Source organism: Aptenodytes forsteri, unplaced genomic scaffold (genome assembly GCF_000699145.1).
Source record: "Aptenodytes forsteri isolate BGI_AS27 unplaced genomic scaffold, ASM69914v1 Scaffold11, whole genome shotgun sequence".
Classification (NCBI taxonomy): Eukaryota; Metazoa; Chordata; class Aves; order Sphenisciformes; family Spheniscidae; genus Aptenodytes; species Aptenodytes forsteri.
Genome location: NW_008794155.1, coordinates 2,505,086 through 2,525,412, shown reverse-complemented (window position 1 = coordinate 2,525,412; position 20,327 = coordinate 2,505,086). Strand labels below are relative to the sequence as shown.

Below are 20,327 nucleotides of genomic sequence, written 5' to 3'. Positions count from 1 at the left end.
TGATTTTGAACTGCACAACCGGCAAAAAAAATTTACATTCTGTCACAAGATAAATATCATTGGGTAAAGCATTTATTATCTTAGAGTATTTTCAGACACTCTTATTAAACAAAGGTCACATCCCCTCAAGCTCCCCAGGTATTAAAACTTGCTACCGATGGGCTGTGTCTTTTATCTCCATGAATTTTGATATCAAATAGGATGGTGACAACTATCAATACAGTCTGAGGCTGTCGACATTTTTGCTCACTTGCCACGGATGTTGCATCAAAGCCTGAAGATTTCGCAAATGCTGGTCTCATCTAAGCTCTGATCACATGTTCAATTTTGCTGCCTCCTATTCTTAGAGGGTACTACTATTTTGAGGGAAGTCGGTACAATCTTGGCGGCATTGTAAGGTGCTGATAGCAGAGGTTATGACAGGCTTTAATCCAAGGAATTATCCTCATCTTTCAGCTTCATCTGTCATGATGAATCAGCTGCATCTGACATGGGAAGAGACATCAGTGGCTGGAGGTACAATGGGTACTCTTCACCCTTCTGGCCACGCTCCAGGAGGGTGCTCGCAGGTGCGCAGAGGGGCTCGGGATGAAGCAGAAGCAGGGAGCAGACAGGCTTATTATTGAGTCAGGTGACACGGTCAGTGACAAGAGACAAATAAAGGATGTTTGTGTATCGTGTCATCAAGCCCCGAGACAGAGAATGATGTTGGTAATAAAGTATTTCATCCTAAGGACTCTCCAAAGAGATTTTCAGTAATACCAGTAATTGAAGAAAACATCTCATCTTGCGAGACAGTAAAAGGCGGAGGTAGATTTCTGTTTTAAGGACTGTACTGATGGGCATACTGAATATACTTATACACAAAGCAGCTGTATGCCCATATTCGTAAATATTCATGTGCACATGGGCCTGGTCTTTGAGGGGAGGCCATTCTGCAATCAAACTTGCTTTGGGCTTCCCAGTACTAGGAGCTCCTTGGTGCTTGTCCAGCTCCAGGTATGAAACAGGGGTCAAGGACAGGGTCTTTCATGCCAAGTAACCTTAAGTCCTTTAGAAGGGGCATTTCAGAAATGTGCAAACAGGCAAAAATTATAACACCCAAGATTATAGTAACCTCTTCTTATGCATTTTGTAATATATCTCCAGGACTGCTCTGAGCTTAGAGGGCTGCAGTGTTGCTGGGGGCTTTATACCCCTGTGAGGCCTTGCTCACACCAGGTTATCCCCGAGAGGTCCACGACTGAGCCATGGTGCAGCGCAGCCGAGACCCCCTACGCCTGTCTGCTCCATGTCCAGAGCGCTAGAAACCATACATGAAAGAGAATTAAATAAATGATGCGAACACTTTTGTTTTGTGTAGTGGAAGGCCAATTAAGATATCAACTTATCAGAGGGATTTCAACAAAAGGTGTAATTAATGACAGCTAAGTCAGGGAATTCATTGTTTCAACAATGTGCATAATACTATTGTTTTACGGAGATATTCTAAGCTGTCTAATAAAAAAGTCAATATATTGTGAAAACCCTTCTGGTGCTACACATTTCAGATTACAAGTTCAGTTTTGTATTTAAGATATTAGATAGATATTTAAAAATAATTTTTAAGGTAGTAGAAAAATTAGTTTTTCCAAGAATATGTATCGTATAGAGAAATGGAGTCAATTTTACTCTTTCCCAAAGAAGTTTTATATTTTTTCAAATGTAATGACTTCAGTAGAATGAATCTGGCCTTAAGCAAGGGTAAGTAAGATCACAATCAGTCCCTGGTTTCAATAGATTAGATATTATCAAATAAATATGTCATTTTTGTAATTGGAAAGAGCTTTTTCAAAGTTATAGAATGTTTGTCTATTATTTTGAAGTATAATTGGCTTTGAAAACCAGAATGATGCCAACTATAAAACCCTCCGAATTTATAATCAAAATTAATTTTTACTTCAGAGAGTTATTAGATTTGAAGTTGTAAAAGAATTTGAAAGAGGATTTTCCCCCTTACCTTCACATGTAATTCCATCACCGCTGTATCCAGTGGGACAAGGTCCACATTTAAATCCTCCCTCTTCGGCCAGCTCACACTGCACACCAGTAAAGCATGGCATATTAGCGCAAACAACTTTCCGATGCATCCCACCGCTGTTTTTCGGCAGTTTCGCATGATCCATCGCCGTGTTGTACGCCTTTCTGGCTGCCGTCGTCTGTGCTGGAAGCCTTGCTTGGGGAGCAGACCCTGCTGGGACGCTAGCACTCCGCAGAGCTGTATCGAGGGAAGAAACTATTAAATGGAAAGGAGAGGTGAGGCGTGTTGCCAAAGGAGACGCTCTCTGCTGCTCTGTTGGGAAATCTTGGGATGGTTCAGTCTTTGAGGCTGCAACTCGACCGGGCCACCTCCTGGGAGAATAGCCGTACTTGGAACGAGTTTGCTGAACAGCATGTGGCCTTGCAAAGAATGAACTTGTATTTGTGTTGCGATGAGAAGGAACGGTCCGTGTTGTAACTGGTTTGTATTGTTCAAAATGGAGAGGGGTGTGGGTTGTCACACTGACAGTTGTGGCTCTGGGGTCTGGCTCCTTGTGCAGAAGGAAAGTGTGTGTATCACTTCTTTTTTCAAGAAAAGATTGTTTCTCAGGTGCTGTGGACACCATATCAGGGTTTTTTGCTGACAATGTCTGAGCTTGGGAAGTCTTCCTTTTCATTGTAAGGGATGGAGTGATAATGACTGTGGGGTTTCTTTCCAAAAAGTATGTCATTTCTTGTCTTGGAATTTGGGTTTGGGAAAGAAAGGAATCTATGTTTCTTGATGTCTTTAAAATGTCTTCCTGGTGAGAGCCTCTAGCAGCTTCAGTATTTCTTCCAGCAAAATCCACATGGCTTTGGGAAGATCTTGAAACTAGGGCAGAAGGAAGATATATATTAGCCAAATTTGCTGGTCTAGAGTTTAAAGGAACCGCAGTGAACATTTAACTTATGAGCAAACAACAGAACATCAATTCTAGAAGTAAAAGAGTTAATCTATCATATATGCTAAGGGCACCTTTATGCTGGCTGGCATAGAAATGACGTGGTGTTATCTGCTATGGGTAACACCAGCACTGGATGCACAGGGAACCACAACACCGAAACTCTCAGGGTGGCAGTTCATGAACTAGATGAAATACATTTATGCTGGCTTAACATTGAGCCTAAGGTAGTAAGTCTCAGTGAAGGTCAGGCATTATTCTTTGAAGTGCAGCACTGGGCTTTACAGGGGTTAAATTGCAACCAGGCAAAAACACTTGCCATGCTGGTTTACTAATTTTGGCTTACACTAGTCCATGAGGTTTTGGCACAGTGCACCTTTCCGTGGTGCACCCTACAGTTCTTGACCACCTGAGCTAATGCTTGTTTCTTATTAACTGTCTATATTGCAATAGTGTGCTGGGAAATGTTCTGCTAGACAGTATATAATGCAGAGACTTTGCATGCAAGCTCTTGCAGTCTAGGAGTAAGACGAGACATTGCAGTTTGGGACAGATAGGTATCGGAGATGGAAAAAGGAACAATGTTAAGATGGTCCTTGGCAAGATCGTGTCCTAGACGGACCCTAGTCCCATCACACCAGTGTATAACTGTGTCCTGCTTTTGTAGTCCTCATGGCAAAGGAAAGTTTTAGGAAAGCATTTAAAGGAGACAAATGGAAAAGCTTTGTTAATGCTGTGTACAGCTCCCTCCAGACGTGAGGGGCAGCGTGTAAGAGAGACTGCTGGTTTGTAACTGTCACCCACTTGGTACAAAGCCAGCCACCTTTTCAGTTGTGTAAGGAGGGATGATAGATGGGGAGATGGTAGTCTGTGAAGGGCCTTGAAAGTGGAGACGAGTAGTTTGAATCAATACTTTCAGGAAGATTAATGGCCATCTGCTGACTCTAATGAATGGAAGAAGCTATTTTTAACCGGTTCTGGCTTACTCACTCCATAGGAAACGGAATATATTGGATCCTGAACAAAAAACCTCACTTGGTTCTAGGGTTAACCCCATGTGGGATGTACCTCTTCCTTTTAAATATAAATATTAATCACTTTCTTAAAACTCCTATTGATGGAGAAATTAGCCATAGTTAGCAAGGAAAGAGATTAAGATGCTTGGCAAAGGTCAAAATGAAAGTTAGAGCATTGACTAGATCAAAGCAAATCCTGGCATCCAAAGTTGTGTTTATTTGGCTGATAAACAGTGCCATTCTACTGGTGGCTGATGAATTTTTATTGCCCTGAAGCATAATGTTTTTGAGTTTTACAGTGGTACTGGATCAAGCTATAGACATCAGTAGGTAAATATATGGTATTTAGTAGAGCAGTAGGTAAATACATGGATTTTACTGTCCAAAGTAAGGCTGATGAATGATGAGGTACACAGAACGGAAGAAAAGAGATGGTGAAGCAGGAAGGACATCAGCAAAAAGAGCATGAAAGGATAGGAGAAGTCAAAGGATTTTAAAAATGAATGAGAGAAAGAGGAAAGAAATATCCCCATAGAAAATTATCAGTAATAGATGACCATTACTGCCTTTAGAAAATTCGATTCAGGGACCAGAAATCAACAGGAATGACAGTGAAGGGCTGAATGACCTCTCTGACAAATTTCCAAAATGAGCCCTGATTATAGCTTTGAGCTCCTTCCACTGTGTCATAATGAAATGGGTTTTCCTCCTAACTAAATTTTAGTAACTAGTAAGGGGATCAGACTGACTACCTGAGAAAGGGGAATCTTATTTCTTTATCAGATGATATAGGTGATATACCCATCCTGCAAATAAGCTTCAGCCTTCCCTGTAAGGGGGAGCATACTGTTGGAGTGTATCTATAATAACGCAATTTTTACATCTTGAGTAATACTACCAATGAAGAGTAGTGATACATTTTGGTTGGTTGTCCATTATGATATATACTGATCAAGGTCCGCTCTGTAGAGGCCCCTAAACTTCATAAGATGTTGGCGTCATTCAAATGTGGTGATGAGCTTTCATTATTTCAGATTTTTATTTACGGTGATACTTACGGTGCAATTTAGTTAGGATTGGAATACAATAGATTTTTTCTGGAATACCTGAAAATTTTTTTCTGCAGTCTTCCAGATATAAAAAAAAGCTAAAACAAAGAAGTATACCAAAAGACTGCAGACTCAGTTGTCTGTAGTCAGCAGCTTTCTCAAATCCCGTATTACTTAAATTTATTTTCCTTGCAGTCGATCAATATCTTCAAATGTATAACCCATTATCAATGCAGAAGTGTGATTGCGTGAATCTGGTTTTCTCTGTGATGCCACTGTATGATTACATATTGGACTAGATGAAAATAACAAAAAAAATGACAAGGCAAAGTGCTCAAGGTTATATGACGGTACAAAAATACATTTTCACTACCTGTCAGTATGTCTGCCTATGCTAACGGGGAAATGTGCAGCAGTGGAACGATTGGGTTTATTGTTCACAGAGGTAGATAAGAGACTGAGAACCTGCTGCTTTGCTCCAGCTGTGCATGGCAGGAGCTCCATTCGTGTCGATGGAGTTACACCACTGTAAGCACAGCGTAATGCCGGGATGGATCAGGCCCCGAGAAGATAGATTCCTCTGTTGTCCCCCCTATCTGGGGAAGATTAGAACAAGGGTGACAGAGGGCAAATTTCCAAGATGGAAGTTTAGCAACCCTCATCCAACTCAACACCAGGACACTTTCTGTCTACGTGGTGCAGGAGTTCCCCCACATGAGAACCCCCCAGCCTTCGGTTCACCCAGTGTTTCAGATATTTTGTGCAGCTTACGCTAAGCTCATAAATCAGAATTGTCATAACCAGTCTCAGGTTCACGCTTGCCGATGCCATCATGGTGTTGTTAAGGCACAGCAAATTCTGATTTCTTCTCTCATTTGAATTGCATTTTATAGTGAACTACTACATATCTGTAGTTGAAGAGGATCATGTTCATTCTGAAGGTAATAAAATGACTATATAAGCTAGTGAAAACAGCAGTTCACAGAGAAGACACTCGACAGCCTCTTAAACCCAGGGGGAAATATCAACACTCTGAAACACAGAAAAGAAATCTAATATATTTTCTCTCTTCTGAGTTTCTGGTTATTTTCTTGCATTTACAAGCTTTCAGAAAAAGGCCGCATCCAGACTTGAACTAAGAGAAATCACATCCCCTTCTGACCCCAACCATTTCTGTTCCCAGAGAAGAAGCACACATTTCATACTCTGCCTGGGACAGGGTGGACCGGGTTGGTTACCATACTCCTCTGTGCCGTTCACCCAAGTCTTCGCTGGTCTTAGACTTACGCACCTCCACTCCTGCCTTCCCAAGCCATGTGCCTTGGAGACAGCCCCATCCTGACCTACAACTAGCAGCTGACACCTCAAACACTTGCTTAAGCTTCTTGTAGACATGAGTATTTATTACCTTTTCATTACCATGCTTCTCTTTGCAGCTATTAGAGTTAGAAACTTACATTTTGTTTTTTAAATGTAAGTGTAACTTTTTTATGTAATGACATGAGGGAGACACTATAAGCATCGCCGTGTAATCTCAAGTGGCCTCAACTTGCGCCAGGGGAGGTTTAGATTGGACGTGAGGAAAAATGTCTTTACTGAAAGAGTGGTTAAACATTGGAACAGGCTGCCCAGGGAAGTGGTTGAGTCCCCATCCCTGGAAGTATTTAAAAGACGTGTAGATGAGGCGCTGAGGGACATGGTTTAGTGGGCATGGGGGTGTTGGGTCGACAGTTGGACTCGATGATCTTAGAGGTCTTTTCCAACCTTAATGATTCTATGATTCTATGATTCTAAGTGCTGCTCTCTCCTTTAATCTAATAAAATGCCCCAAACCAGTCTACTCTTCAGGTAGAGACTGGCTCCTTCTCCTTAGCAAGATCATCTGGCTGTGCTTTCTTCTGACTGTCAGTTCAGAGGATTATGGGCACCTTTAATTCTGATCAGGTTACAACTATTTCAGAATTCTGTGAATAGTTTAAGAATTCATCTCATTATTAACATAATTCAATAAATTTACAATTTGTGTAGTTTTAGAGCTATTAACATTTAGTAGTACATGCTGTGTAGCACATTTCTCATTCAGAAGAATGTCGACAAAGAAATGCTCTTCTGACATATTACACTATGTGGGTCATCATTTAAAATTTGAAACATCTACCAGCACATAAATCTTATTTAAAATGTCAAGAAAGAATAGAAAAATTACACTGGTCTAAGATGTCTTGTTACCAGAGTATTAAGGATCATCCCATTTCTCTCTCTACTTTTCCCCATTAATATTTTTTTTCTGTATTTACTTGGTGTTAAAGGGGAAACGGAGCAGCTGTCAATAGGAAGCTTTAGGGAAATTCTGTTTTTCCATCAATTCTTAATCTGCCATTTTATTTGATTAAGTTCTGGCATAACTGTCTTCTCTAGTCAGAGTGTGCTTAATTCCTAAAGCTTCTGTTTAGCCATCCAGTCATACCCTAATGTCTTCCCGCTCCCAAATATTCAGAAATAGAGCTTTGATCTCCCTTCCTTCCTCTTAAGCATCCAGAATTTCCCACATTCAGATGCTGGTTGAACTTCCCAGTCACCGATGTCCCTTCTCTTACAATCACAAGCAGTAACTCCCAGAATAGTGTGCTTAATTCCTAAAGCTTCTGTTTAGCCATCCAGTCATACCCTAATGTCTTCCCGCTCCCAAATATTCAGAAATAGAGCTTTGATCTCCCTTCCTTCCTCTTAAGCATCCAGAATTTCCCACATTCAGATGCTGGTTGAACTTCCCAGTCACCGATGTCCCTTCTCTTACAATCACAAGCAGTAACTCGTAGAATAAACTCCTCGGCTCCTTTAAGTGAGGTGCAGCTTCGACTTCCCAAGTTTTACAAAGGGTGTACTTCCAGGATTATTTCGGTGGAAACAAAAGCATTTTAAAGACTCATTGAGATTGGGATATTATTATAAATTTAGATAGGGGCTTAAATTTAGAGCTCATGATCCTTTACCTATTTTTTATGTCAAAAATAGAAAAGTGAAATGTGTTGTAAAAAGAGTTTAAGAACACACAACACACTGGAATTAGGCACAGGCAAAAGTTAATCCCCACTTTGAAAAATGTGGAAGTAGAGGATATGAGTAATAACTGTTACATAAGAGGTGCCCAGATCTGGAATTCGCAAGCCAGAAAATGATGTGGAGCTGCGTGCGAGCCGCTAGCTGTGCATAGGCAGACAGAACAAACCAGCCAGGCTATTTCGCTTGTGCCGGGCTAACAGAGCGAGACGGCTTGTGGACCTAGCATGCCTTACATCCAAACGGGTCAGCGCATGAGCAAAGCAGTCGCACGACTTTGTATCCATCTGTACAGGTGCATTCAGTCTTAGTAAAGTCTGTGCTCTCAAACCACCACTTCTGTGATGGGTACATTTACTCACTTGTTGCTTGAATGATGAAATTAAAAGGCAAACCTCTAGTTCACTGTCCCTGAGCTGTGTTTCAGCCTGATAGAAAATGAGATTGTGTTGCTGATGTTGCTACCTGGCGAGCAATTTTCTTCACCTTCACCTACCAAAGTCATGAGCAATAGGGAATATTCTATGGAGCCTGCATCACTCAGCCACTTCTGATTATAACTATTCCTCTGCTTCGGACTCTTTTGTTTGTCAAATGCGGCTGCAGCTGTATGTAAACAATTCTGTAATACCATTTGTAATTTGCAACGTAAATTTGTTTTGTGTGTGTGAAATACAAAATCATTCTGCTTTAACACAATGCTTTTTGTGGAGGAGCAAACCTGTGTTCTTCAGCCAGCTCCCCCACTAAACTTTGTTTATGAATCTCCCCGTATTCAGAGGAAATGTTTCCCACAAATGGAATGGGGTCTAGACTCTGCCATCAGGGAGGTCCTTTTCCAGTTCTGGGATGTTGAAATCCTGTGTGAGTATACGTGAAAATATTACCTCAAGAAGAGATAGTGTGTTTGCTTATGTCGCATTAAAGTGCTTTTGTATTTGTTTGCGTCACTGCATGGTTCATTTGCCTTTAGGTTTTCAGAACAATATAACTGACATCTCAATTCACTAACTGATGTATTTAAAGAAAATAGGGGTTCTGAGATGCTCAGTCAGGAAGCAAACTGTTCATGAACATAGAAATGATATTACTGACTACATGTAGTAGTCTTATCTAAGATATGTCAAGGAATACATAAAGATAATCCCTTTCATACCCAACAAATACCAAAACAACGCCTTAGAAAGATTTTGCTTAGGTATAGCCCTTTCCTTATACAAAATATTTTTCTATTCATAAAACTTTTTCAATAGAAAGCATTATAATTTAGAGATTAAGAGAAACAAAAAACTTAAAGAGTTGGGGCACTAGTACTGCCTTAGTTTGTATTCATTTAAGCCAGATTTCTCCATAGACTTTAAATGATCAGCTCCTTTTTAGGTGTCCTGAGTAGATAATAATAATAATAATAGATAATAATTTGGGGCCGGTCTTGTTCAATATCTTTATCAATGATCTGGACGAGGGGATCGAGTGCACCCTCAGTAAGTTTGCAGATGACACCAAGTTGAGCGGGAGCGTTGATCTGCTCGAGGGCAGGAAGGCTCTGCAGAGGGACCTGGACAGGCTGGATCGATGGGCCCAGGCCAACTGGATGAGGTTCAACAAGGCCAAGTGCCAGGTCCTGCACTTCGGCCACAACAACCCCATGCAGCACTACAGGCTTGGGGAAGAGTGGCTGGAAAGCTGCCTGTTGGAAAAGGACCTGGGGGTGCTGGTTGACAGCCGGCTGACCATGAGCCAGCAGTGTGCCCAGGCGGCCAAGAAGGCCAATGGCATCCTGGCCTGTATCAGAAATAGTGTGGCCAGCAGGAGTAGGGAAGTGATCGTGCCCCTGTACTCGGCCCTGGTGAGGCCGCACCTCAAATACTGTGTTCAGTTTTGGGCCCCTCACTACAAGAAGGACGTTGAGGTGCTGGAGCGTGTCCAGAGAAGGGCAACGAGGCTGGTGAGGGGTCTGGAGAACAAGTCTGATGAGGAGCGGCTGAGGGAACGGGGGTTGTTTAGCCTGGAGAAGAGGAGGCTGAGGGGAGACCTCATCGCTCTCTACAACTCCCTGAAAGGAGGTTGTAGCGAGGTGGGTGTCGGTCTCTTCTCCCAAGTAACAAGCGACAGGACGAGAGGAAATGGCCTCAAGTTGCGCCAGGGGAGGTTTAGATTGGACGGGAGGAAAAATGTCTTTACTGAAAGAGTGGTTAAACATTGGAAGAGGCTGCCCAGGGAAGTGGTGGAGTCCCCATCCCTGGAGGGATTTAAAAGACGTGTAGATGAGGCGCCTAGGGACATGGTTTAGTGGGCATGGTGGTGTTGGGTCGGCGGTTGGACTCGATGATCTTAGAGGTCTTTTCCAACTTTAATGATTCTATGATTCTAATAGTAGTATGAGGCTATAAGCTGGATTTCTAGAATGACAATCAAGTCTGAAAGTAACGAAGCAGTTTTAAATATGAAACTTATCCTAATACATAACACTTTCATGTAATATATGTGTATCTGCATTCCAAGGAGGTATCCATCAGCTTTTGGTTAGTAAGATTCTTGTGACAAGGCATCATATGCAGGCGAAGTGCAAGAACGGTGCAAGAAGGCGATGAACACAATGATAGCCGTACAGAAAAATGGGCCTTTGAGGAAAATAATGCACTTTGTGCACTTTGTTTGCAGACTCTGTTGTTTGGTTTTGTTTTTTTTTCACTTTTGTGATGTTTTCTGTAAGTTTTCAATAGAAATTTTAACATCAGGGTCACCAGAGACAGTGTTTTTCAAAATGGTGTAAGAATTACTGATTGCAAAGATATGAGCGTGCTCTCCAAACAGGGTTTTTTTTTTCCCCCCCCTCTATCAATATTTTTCTTTATCTTTTTTGGATTGTATATGGAGATTTATAAGCCAGCTATGTTTTTACAAACAAACAATGTTTTCTCAAACACCTCTCCTACCTTCCAGTTTATTTCAAGATTTAATTGAAAAGCTCTCGCCTGGGGGGCTGGAAAAACTCAACGTGTTTGATGTGCTCTCACCCCTTGCACAGGAGCCTTGCTCCTCTTGCTCCTTTGTTACTAGATCTCTTTCCATGCTCTTTACGTTCCTGGGGTCTAACCCATTCTCTGCTGCAGTTTTTAGAAGGGCTTTTCCTATGCTTTTCCCTGAATATCCAGCTAACAAAACAGGAAGCCAAGGGGAAGTATGGTTGCGTTTCAAAATACCATGGATCACCCACTTACTTAACCCCCTCGTAACCGTTTTATTGTCCTTTCTTTTTATTATCCCTTGTCCATCTTTCACGTCTGAACTTCTACCTCTCCTCTTTGCGTTCTACCTTCTCCAATTATTTGAGTCTGCAACTGTATTATTTCAGCAGCTACAAAGACAGCATTAAGATAGAGTTCATAAAACTAAATCATATTTTCTATTCAGGAACTGGCAGTATATTTTACTTCTTCTCAGTGCTGCGAGAGATGGAAAAATTAATAAAAACTGTGTTCTTATCTGATGATGCCTCAAGGGCCTTCAGACTCTCTCATGGCTTGAACAGGTTGAGAGATATATACAAAATAGGCTAAATCAAGACAGATCCTCTCTGAAGCATTCCTGTCTAATTCTCTGAAACATCTATGTAGAATCCTTTAGAACTGTAATAACAGATTATAAAGAAAGTTCATAACATTTCTTCAAAAGAAAATCCGTAATATTTCTTCAAAGAAAAAATAACTTAAATTTGAATATTTTACTGAAATTCTCCTTTTATTCGATTCAAGAAGTAAATGGTCTAAAACTATAATTATGTTGTTTTGGGCTGTAAACACATAAAAATGAGTTACTTTACATATGAAAGCCAAGAAACAATCTGAACTATGCCTTGCTGGAGACCAGTAATGAATCTATTTTAATACCATATAAGCACTCATAAATACTCTCAGTGAAATCATGCTTTGTGGAATTCTCCACAATTTCAACTGATTAGGTTGACAACTATCTGTAGTTTCTTTCTAATATAGAAAACAAAAAACAAGCAATTTCGATAATAAGTTTTCAGATGGTATGTCACAAAAGTTCTTAGTCAGTTCTGCTAATGTGTATCGAGTTTAACCAAATGGGTTTTTCACTGTTGCCAGCAGGTTAGCAATGATAAACGGCGTGTCCATTTAGCTGTGCATGAAGACTATGAACCGTGTGCATTGAATTCAGGTTGCAGTTTAGAAGAGGGGTCGGCACCCCTAAATCCAACCTAAGCAAGCAGAATCAGTGCAGAATTCGAAGCTTATCTTCCATCTGAACTGCAGATGCTGTTAATGCCACAGTTCCTGAAGTACAGTTATTTAGCTATAGCTCACTGCTAAGGTGTCATCAGCTCTTGGCAAAACTTACTTCTGCCCTTTGAATTCTATGGTGGCATGTTGGGGACAGTCATATCATGAGACTTGCCTTTATAATCTTTGTAGTTTTCTCTTTGAAAGAGTATTAGGATGAGCAAGTAGAGACATTTGATAGTGGCACTTCAGCTAGCAAGTGTTGTGTTTAATCTTTTCCTCTCTCAGGCTCTGAGGATGTATTATGGAAATTATTGTTTTTAGTGGAGCAAGAATTTTGAAGCAAGACGAGGTCACCTAGGAATTCAACACTGTGACATAAATAGCTATGAAGAAGGTAACAGGACTCCTTTTTTTTGCATTCAAACAAATATAAAGGGGAAGTTACGAACTGACCACAGGCATTTGGGGGAGAAGGAAAGAAGAAGGCTTAAGGATTACCTTTTCTGTGAGGTATTACATTAGCTTAAGAAGAATTTAAAATTTCATAAACCAATAGCTTGATTCAAATCTGAGATTTTAAAGTCAATATTCTATAAGTACCGTAAGCAACGTGTTAGCATGAGGGGAAACTTAGTGAGAACTGCTAATTTTCAGTAATATAAAAGATTTATCAGAAAAGATTTATCAGCTGGTGCCCCACTTATAGACCAGAGGGCTCTGGTGATGCTCTCCAGGGTGTGGTTCTACCCCTCTGTGTCCTATAGAAATTAAAACAAAACAGAACAAAAGTCTTTTGTATTTTTATTATAATATATGAGATGAATTCTCTTTGAGAAACCAAAGGTTGGACCAGATGATCTTTCAAGGTCCCTTCCAACCTGGGCTATTCTATGATTCTATGAAATTCTTAAGCTAGTAAATTATAGCATGAGAGATCATTTTCTCCTGCATCCCAGAGGATCAGTTGTGTTGTGTTAGCTATAGGCTGTTGCTGTGTCCCTTCAGAAATGAACGAGCTCTATACACGTGGCGTGTAATTTTGGGGGCAAAATTCACATGGTTTGGCAGTAAGTATCACCCAAATCTGCAAGTAAATCCACTGAAGTGAGTGCCACTACATCTGCAGGTACCTGTTCATCAATAGCAGCAAGATGTTAAGGAACTAGTCCTAAATTTGTCCTGAGCAATGATGAGTCTGTGTATTTCACACCTATTTTTACCCCCCTGTACTGTATTGTGCTTTGCATTGCTTATTAATCCTTTTTCTTCAACTCCTGCTTTGCGTTTGCAGTTAGTGGCAAAACTCTTGTGTTGTTTTAATGGGGCCAGGGTATTGGTCCAGTATGAGTTACTTACAGTTTTAAAGGGCTTCTAAGTGCCTTTAACAAAACAGCAATCTTATCAAATTTGTGGAAACAGGGTTGGCTCGCTTTAAAAGCTGCGTGCTACTATAGCTAGATGATTAAATGAGCTTGGAAATTTTAAGAAGAGATAATCTTGCTCTCTGTTGTGTCAATGTAAAAACCTACTTGTTGGAGACTGAGTTGTTATTAGCACTTAAAAGTCATGATGGCACAGTGATTGCTTAAGCAAAAGGTGGCACATTCTTGGTAGGAGAGAAATGTAATCTCTACTTGATGTTCTGATTGAATGTAAATATTATTCATGGCATATAGCTGAGTCCTCTTCCCTCGTGGTTTTATGGCTTGGGCTTCATTGGTCTTCTATTGCTGAGCTACATAATTTCCTAAATATATTATCTGGATTGGAAGCATTGAACAAATTCTGGCTTGACAGAGTATATGGATCAGTGAAGCTGGAAACCGTTTATCTGTTAAATTATCTAAACATATTCTTCCTACCGTGCCTACTTTAGTTGTAACATTTGGGTCATAGCATATACTGTACAGGCCCCTGTTGATATTTTTCTGAAAATACTTAATATTTTATTAGGTATCCCTAAGGAGGAGAAAGCCATCAGAAAGACTCTCAGATTCCCTTTCTATCTTGACAATTACAGGAGTGGATTTTCAGTGGCAATTACATACTCAGAGGGCAGGAAAGGGTCACAGCTTATGTCCAAAATGCCAGGCTGATCCTGGCCTCGTGCGAAGATTACTGGTATACCATTTGCAAAACTGTGTCTTTCATGAGTCCAAATTTATATGGAATGTCTTTGTGTGGCATTTCTAACCCCACTTCTGTTGCCATTTCATCACGTACCCCTTGAAGGAGACATCATTATGTCATAACTGGTCAGTCTGAAAAAGTGTACATTTTGTCCTGAAATACACAGACTAGAAACACTGAAACATAATTTACAAAAGGGATCGGCAACTTCCACCATAAATTCCAAAGATGAATTGTGGACAGAGTTTCAATGGCCTGAGTCAGAGCTAGGAGCTGGAAGCCATGGCATTGAGATGCAATGCTTCCCGGTTTTGGAGCCCACAAGAATAGCTGAAAGCTATTACCACACAGAGGCAAATCAGAGCATTATTTACTCTTTATTTTGTATTTCTGTTATGCCTTCTTTGCAAGGATCTCAGACAACTTTACAGCTAAGGACTGCAGCATCAAAGTATTCCTACCTTCAAATGAGCCTTGTAACTCATTGCATAAACCAGGTCAAGACTGGTTAGTTACTCATTGCAAAGCACCCTCTGAATGCTGAAAACTGCGTGCGTTTTATTTACACCTATTGGTATATACAGATTTCGTATTTAAAAGTTCTGCGTGTGATGTGCCTACCTTAACAGGTTTTAAGATCTGTCTTCCAGGAACGGTGCTCGGCTTGCGCCACGAGGGTAATGCTATTCATTGAATGGAGTCACTTATGGTTTACACTGGTGTAACTGAGACTGGAATCTGGGCCTTGATCTTTTTAATGCAAATTCATCAATTCTGTTAGATAAGAGATGAAAGGAGCCCATTATGTTCTTCAGTCATCTCTTGAAGCAAAATCATTTGATTGGTTCCGGGCAAGTAGAGGTCCCTACTCCTGCAGTTAGCTCCGGAGATGAAGCCTTGGGTTGGTGACCAAAGCTCTTACTGGAGTTATTTATTTTTCATGGACAGTGATCAATGATGAGTGCTAATAATGACAGCAGTGATTTCAAAGTTAAAAGTTAAGAAAGTAAAACTCAAGACTAATATGTTCACCTGGTGTTAGACTGAGCACTATGTGTTTAAACACACACATTCTTTTAATTCAAAACATTTTATTCTCCTTTTAAATCCACACCTTGATGTTGATCTGACAGTGGTGCAAATGAGAAGGTCACAGAGGTCTCTCTGATGTAAAATCAAAGTGAATTCAGAAGCAAGGTGCAGATACTGGAATAGTGTAAAACATAGAGTACATAAACATAACAAATAGCTGGCACATACAAAAGTATATCAAGTGCCAAATGTCTACAATACTGCAAATTAACTGCTATGGCAGGAGAGCTAGCAGTGGTGTTCAGAATGGAAAAGCAGAACTCGATTACAGAGATCATAAAATAATCCTCTCCCTTGATCTTCGGCTCCCTAAACCGGGAGAGGCAGAAAGCTGGCTCTGAACAATCTTTTATCGGTGATGGATGCGGCACTGTTTTGTCCAGTAAAATTGCTGATTTACTAATGGGAAAAAAATAAATCTTTTGTGATGACACCAACCTCTCTAACCTGCTAAAGAAAGTGCAAACAGATGGGTATCTCTGTGACTGTGAGTGATGAAACCAGTCTGGAGAAATACCAGTAGCGTCTGACGAGAACTAATATTGCAACATGCAGTAACATCACCAGCATCCCCCATTAGGATGCATTCATTTTCTTTGTGCCAAGAATATGACCAATGATACTGCACGGTTTGATTTAATAGATCTGCCTCTTCTAACAAAAAGGTAACAGGTATTTTATACAAATGTGAAATGTGCCCAGTGAAGCCTGGACAGATTTCAATTCCTTAGACTTTCCTCTTTATTGCAATGCTAGCTAAATTAAGGGACTTTTGTACTAGTAAATTAAAAAAAAAAAAAGTAGGATGCCTGCTTTACGGATTTTGAAGGGAGAGACACAGCTTTTTGTTTCTGATATGAGAATGTACTTTTAAATATCATAATTTCCCTTTATATATGAAACGCCATACCGGCTTTGGTACCGGTGATGTTTTTCCTTAAGACTAATCTGCTGTACCTCAAAACCAACTGCAACCAAGTCTGGTTGATTTGAACTGGTACAAAGAACTGATACAAACCAGGTAAAACACGTAAGTGAGAACAGAATGAGGCCCCGCATTATTGGCAGAGCAGGTAGATATAGCTCAGAAACTTATTTGTGGAGTTACACAGTTTGCAGTAAGTCGAGTACATCAAAAGATTAATATCTATCACATATCAATGCTGAGGAAATGATACTTTGTTGATTATAAATCAAAACTGAAGGACTTTTGGGTGCAGCTTATCAAACACTGACTTAGGAAACAATTTTCTTCTAGCATTTTTTTTCTCCTCAGTAGTCTACAAAGGCAGTCAGGTAATTTTTGCAGTTTCTGTATGAAAAAATACTTATCCTTTAATCCTTAAATCACAACAATGGAGTATAACTTCATATCAAAAGCAGCCAATGAAAGTACAAAATAGGGATTAGCAAGAGTATTTTTAGATTAAAATTACTAGAGTTGGAAAGAAGTGGCACATAATCTCAGTACCTTCACAAGTACTGTAGCAGGCTGAAGAATTTTTGCAGTTTCTGTATGAAAAAATACTTATCCTTTAATCCTTAAATCACAACAATGGAGTATAACTTCATATCAAAAGCAGCCAATGAAAGTACAAAATAGGGATTAGCAAGAGTATTTTTAGATTAAAATTACTAGAGTTGGAAAGAAGTGGCACATAATCTCAGTACCTTCACAAGTACTGTAGCAGGCTGAAGAGGATTTGTTCTGTTTCATTTGAAGGCTGATAGCATAAGTTACAAGGGAGAGAAGCTATTATTCTAACAGGGATGATTTCACAATAATCATAATCCATAACTGTACTTAAATTTAATTGAAAGTTCATTCTTTTTTGTCTGATATCTTTTAATCTTCAATGCTATACAATACTTCTGCTTGAACTAGCGAAGCACATGAGAAAGAAAGTTGAACTGATCATTTTGGTCATAAATTAGGACACTCATACAGCTGCAGCAATTGCTTTCATTTCTAAATATTAAAACAAATGACTACTCTCGTTTAACCTTGAGGCACAAGATTCTCATCGTTTATATTGTGATATAATTCACGTGAGTGAATATAAGGTTCTGATGGAACAAACAATAATTCCTCTTCATTCCCTCCCCAAAGCGCTCAAGCTGGTTGCATGGCCACGTTTGCAGCATGAAGTCCCAGACTCAGTTTGCATATTCGAGAGGAAAAAGAAAGCCACCCCTCCCGCCTCTGATATATGACTTGCTTTTGAAAGAAGCATGTATTCGTTTCAGATCCTGATACTTGGGATATTTCTTAAATCTTGCCTGGAGCTGTGTACGACAGGTATGAATCACAGTAAATGGCAACTACTGTCTACGCTTCCCTTTTTCGAACGTACACAAATTTCTTGGTTAATGTTTACATAAGCACAATGTAAGTGTGTCTGATTTACTGTACCAATACCTACAGCTGCAGACTATCTGTTCTACTCAAGAGCATTTAAATGACCTTTGGGGTATACAATGTATATCCCATTAGCCCATTAACGACAAGGTGCAGCTTTGGGCAATAACAGAAATGTTAGTTTATTTATATGCACAGTGATCTATTTTTTTTGCTCAACTGCTTTTACAGCTTCACCAAGTTATAGAAGAGTCAATAGCTGACTTAGTGACTCTGGCAAACTAAGTACTACATTGTACATACTCATTGCTAGAGAAAGAAAAATGTTGGGTTTATTTTTGTGACCTTTAGATTGAGAGAACTGCTTAAAATCAATTTATAGTTCAAAGAGATTGGATGATACCTACACTAAGCAGTAAAATTGCTTCCGCTTTGATAGTGTGCATTAAAATATAACGCCAAGGTAACAGTCATTGATTTGGATACAGAATGGGGAGTGAAGGTGGGTTTGTCAAGTGTAGAAGGTTGGGGAACAACTTGACAGGTTTCAAGCCAGTCTGTCTTGAATACTTAAGAAAAAGATTTAGAAGAAAACCAAGGAGTCTGACCTAGTAACTGCTGTTATTAAGGAATAAACGAGTTCTCTTGGCAAATCACTCTGTGCAGTAAAAAGGGGACAACCATCCAGACTGTGCCTAGAGAACCATACATTGAATTATGAGAATTTCATTGAGAGAGAGCAGGATCGGGTGACTGATGAGTGGTTGCTGTGTTATTGCCACTTTCTGCCCGAGGTCAAGGACCCAACTTTTCTTTTATCACAGCAGAAGACCTCTTCTAATCATCAGTCCTCAGAGATTAATGGGACCAGCTCAGCTTCAGAGCTCCCTAAGGAAGATTATTGCTCAGGCTATGGACGATACTATTGAAATGCTTTAATTATCTGTTGCCATTCGTTGTTGGTATAGTTGTTCTTACATGACACTTTGTTTATCATCATCTTCACAGGTCACCTTGGAGAACAGATGCCTTGCAGCAAAAGAATTAGGAAGGAAGGAAAGCGGAGTGATACTGGCATGTGTCATGTTCTGATCTTACTGAGGACGAAACATGTTTTGAAATCCTATGCCAGTGCTGTGGCAGAAACACAGATGTGGTGATTCGTACCAGCTAGGAAGTCCTGTTGTGACAAATTCTCCCTAGTGGGAAACGAGGTGGTTAATCTATTGAATTTTGACTCAGAGAGCAAGGTATTCCTGAAATAAGACCTGCTAGCTGCTCGTCAGGTAAGAGTGAAAGAAAAAAGCCTTCAGTGTTTGATTATAAAGTACATGGTATCGTAATGCCGTACTAGTTCATATTTTCTTACAGCCTTTGTATGCAAAACCTTTTTAAAATTCTAAAGTTAGAAAGTACCTGGTCTGGGGACTTTGGTACAGATTCGGCCGTTTCCAAAAAGCCCTGCTGGACATCGGCCGCAGACATAGCCGATGTAAGGGGGTTTCCGATCAAAGCATAACACTCCAGGAAAACATGGCCTGTTGGCACAGGTAGTAATATGTGACAGTGGTGCTGCATGGCCTAAGAAAGAAGGAAGTTCAAGCATGATTATTTATAATTTCTCAAAACAAATGCATATATGAAATTAAGCAGTGATTGCCTGAGCCCAGCTAAAGCTTTGTAACTGCTTTTATTCTTTTAAAGTCTAATTAATGCAGAACGTTCCCAAACCTTAAGCCAAACATGAGAATGTCCTGTAGGCACAGTATAACAGAACAGCTGTTTCTCATTAAAGCAAGATTTATTAGTCTGCTAATTACATGTTTTCAAGTTTATTACTCAAAGTTGTTTGGCATTTATCATGGATAATATAGAAACTGTAATTTTCAGCATAAGTGAAAGATTAACTGAATGAGAAACTGTATTATTCAGACATCCTTTTGGTCTTATAATTGAAAGGTAATCATCAAACCTTACAGCACATATACCTTACCTTTAAAAATACACTGTCAAGTACGTATGTTTCTGATCTAGGAATCATCCTTAATGTGTCAAACCTTGTATGACAGGAGACTACTTTATCTTAGAACTATGTGCAAAATTTAACACTCCAGTAGTATATAATATTTCATCACTTATGATGTCACTGAATAGCAAGTGTATATGAACTGCCTGTGAAGTATTTAATAGTGTCAAGACAGAGAACAGATGGTGAATAAAATCTTAATGATGGTTGTAGATATTTTTTAATGGCCTCCAGTGAGGTCTCCATCATGATTCTCAAGTATTTTCAGCATTATTCTTGCACCTTGCCTACAGCATTGTGATGGATACCCGTAAGAGGCAAGTTCTGGTTAGGTGTTGGCTGGCCTGGTACAGACATAAAAAAAGAAGGTGAGAAAAAAATA

General features: G+C 39.9%; 1 protein-coding gene across 1 annotated transcript in view; it reads right to left on the bottom strand.

Moving 5' to 3' along the window:
- The window catches only part of LOC103899489 (von Willebrand factor D and EGF domain-containing protein), a 189,286-nt gene that overhangs the window by 36,725 nt on the left and 132,234 nt on the right, over positions 1-20,327 (bottom strand). The window contains exons 20-21 of the mRNA XM_019472158.1: positions 19,336-19,500; positions 2,000-2,890 (exon numbers count right to left, since the gene is read on the bottom strand). Of these exons, the coding sequence (XP_019327703.1) occupies positions 2,000-2,890; positions 19,336-19,500 (1,056 nt within the window). The remainder of the gene's footprint in view (positions 1-1,999; positions 2,891-19,335; positions 19,501-20,327) is intronic.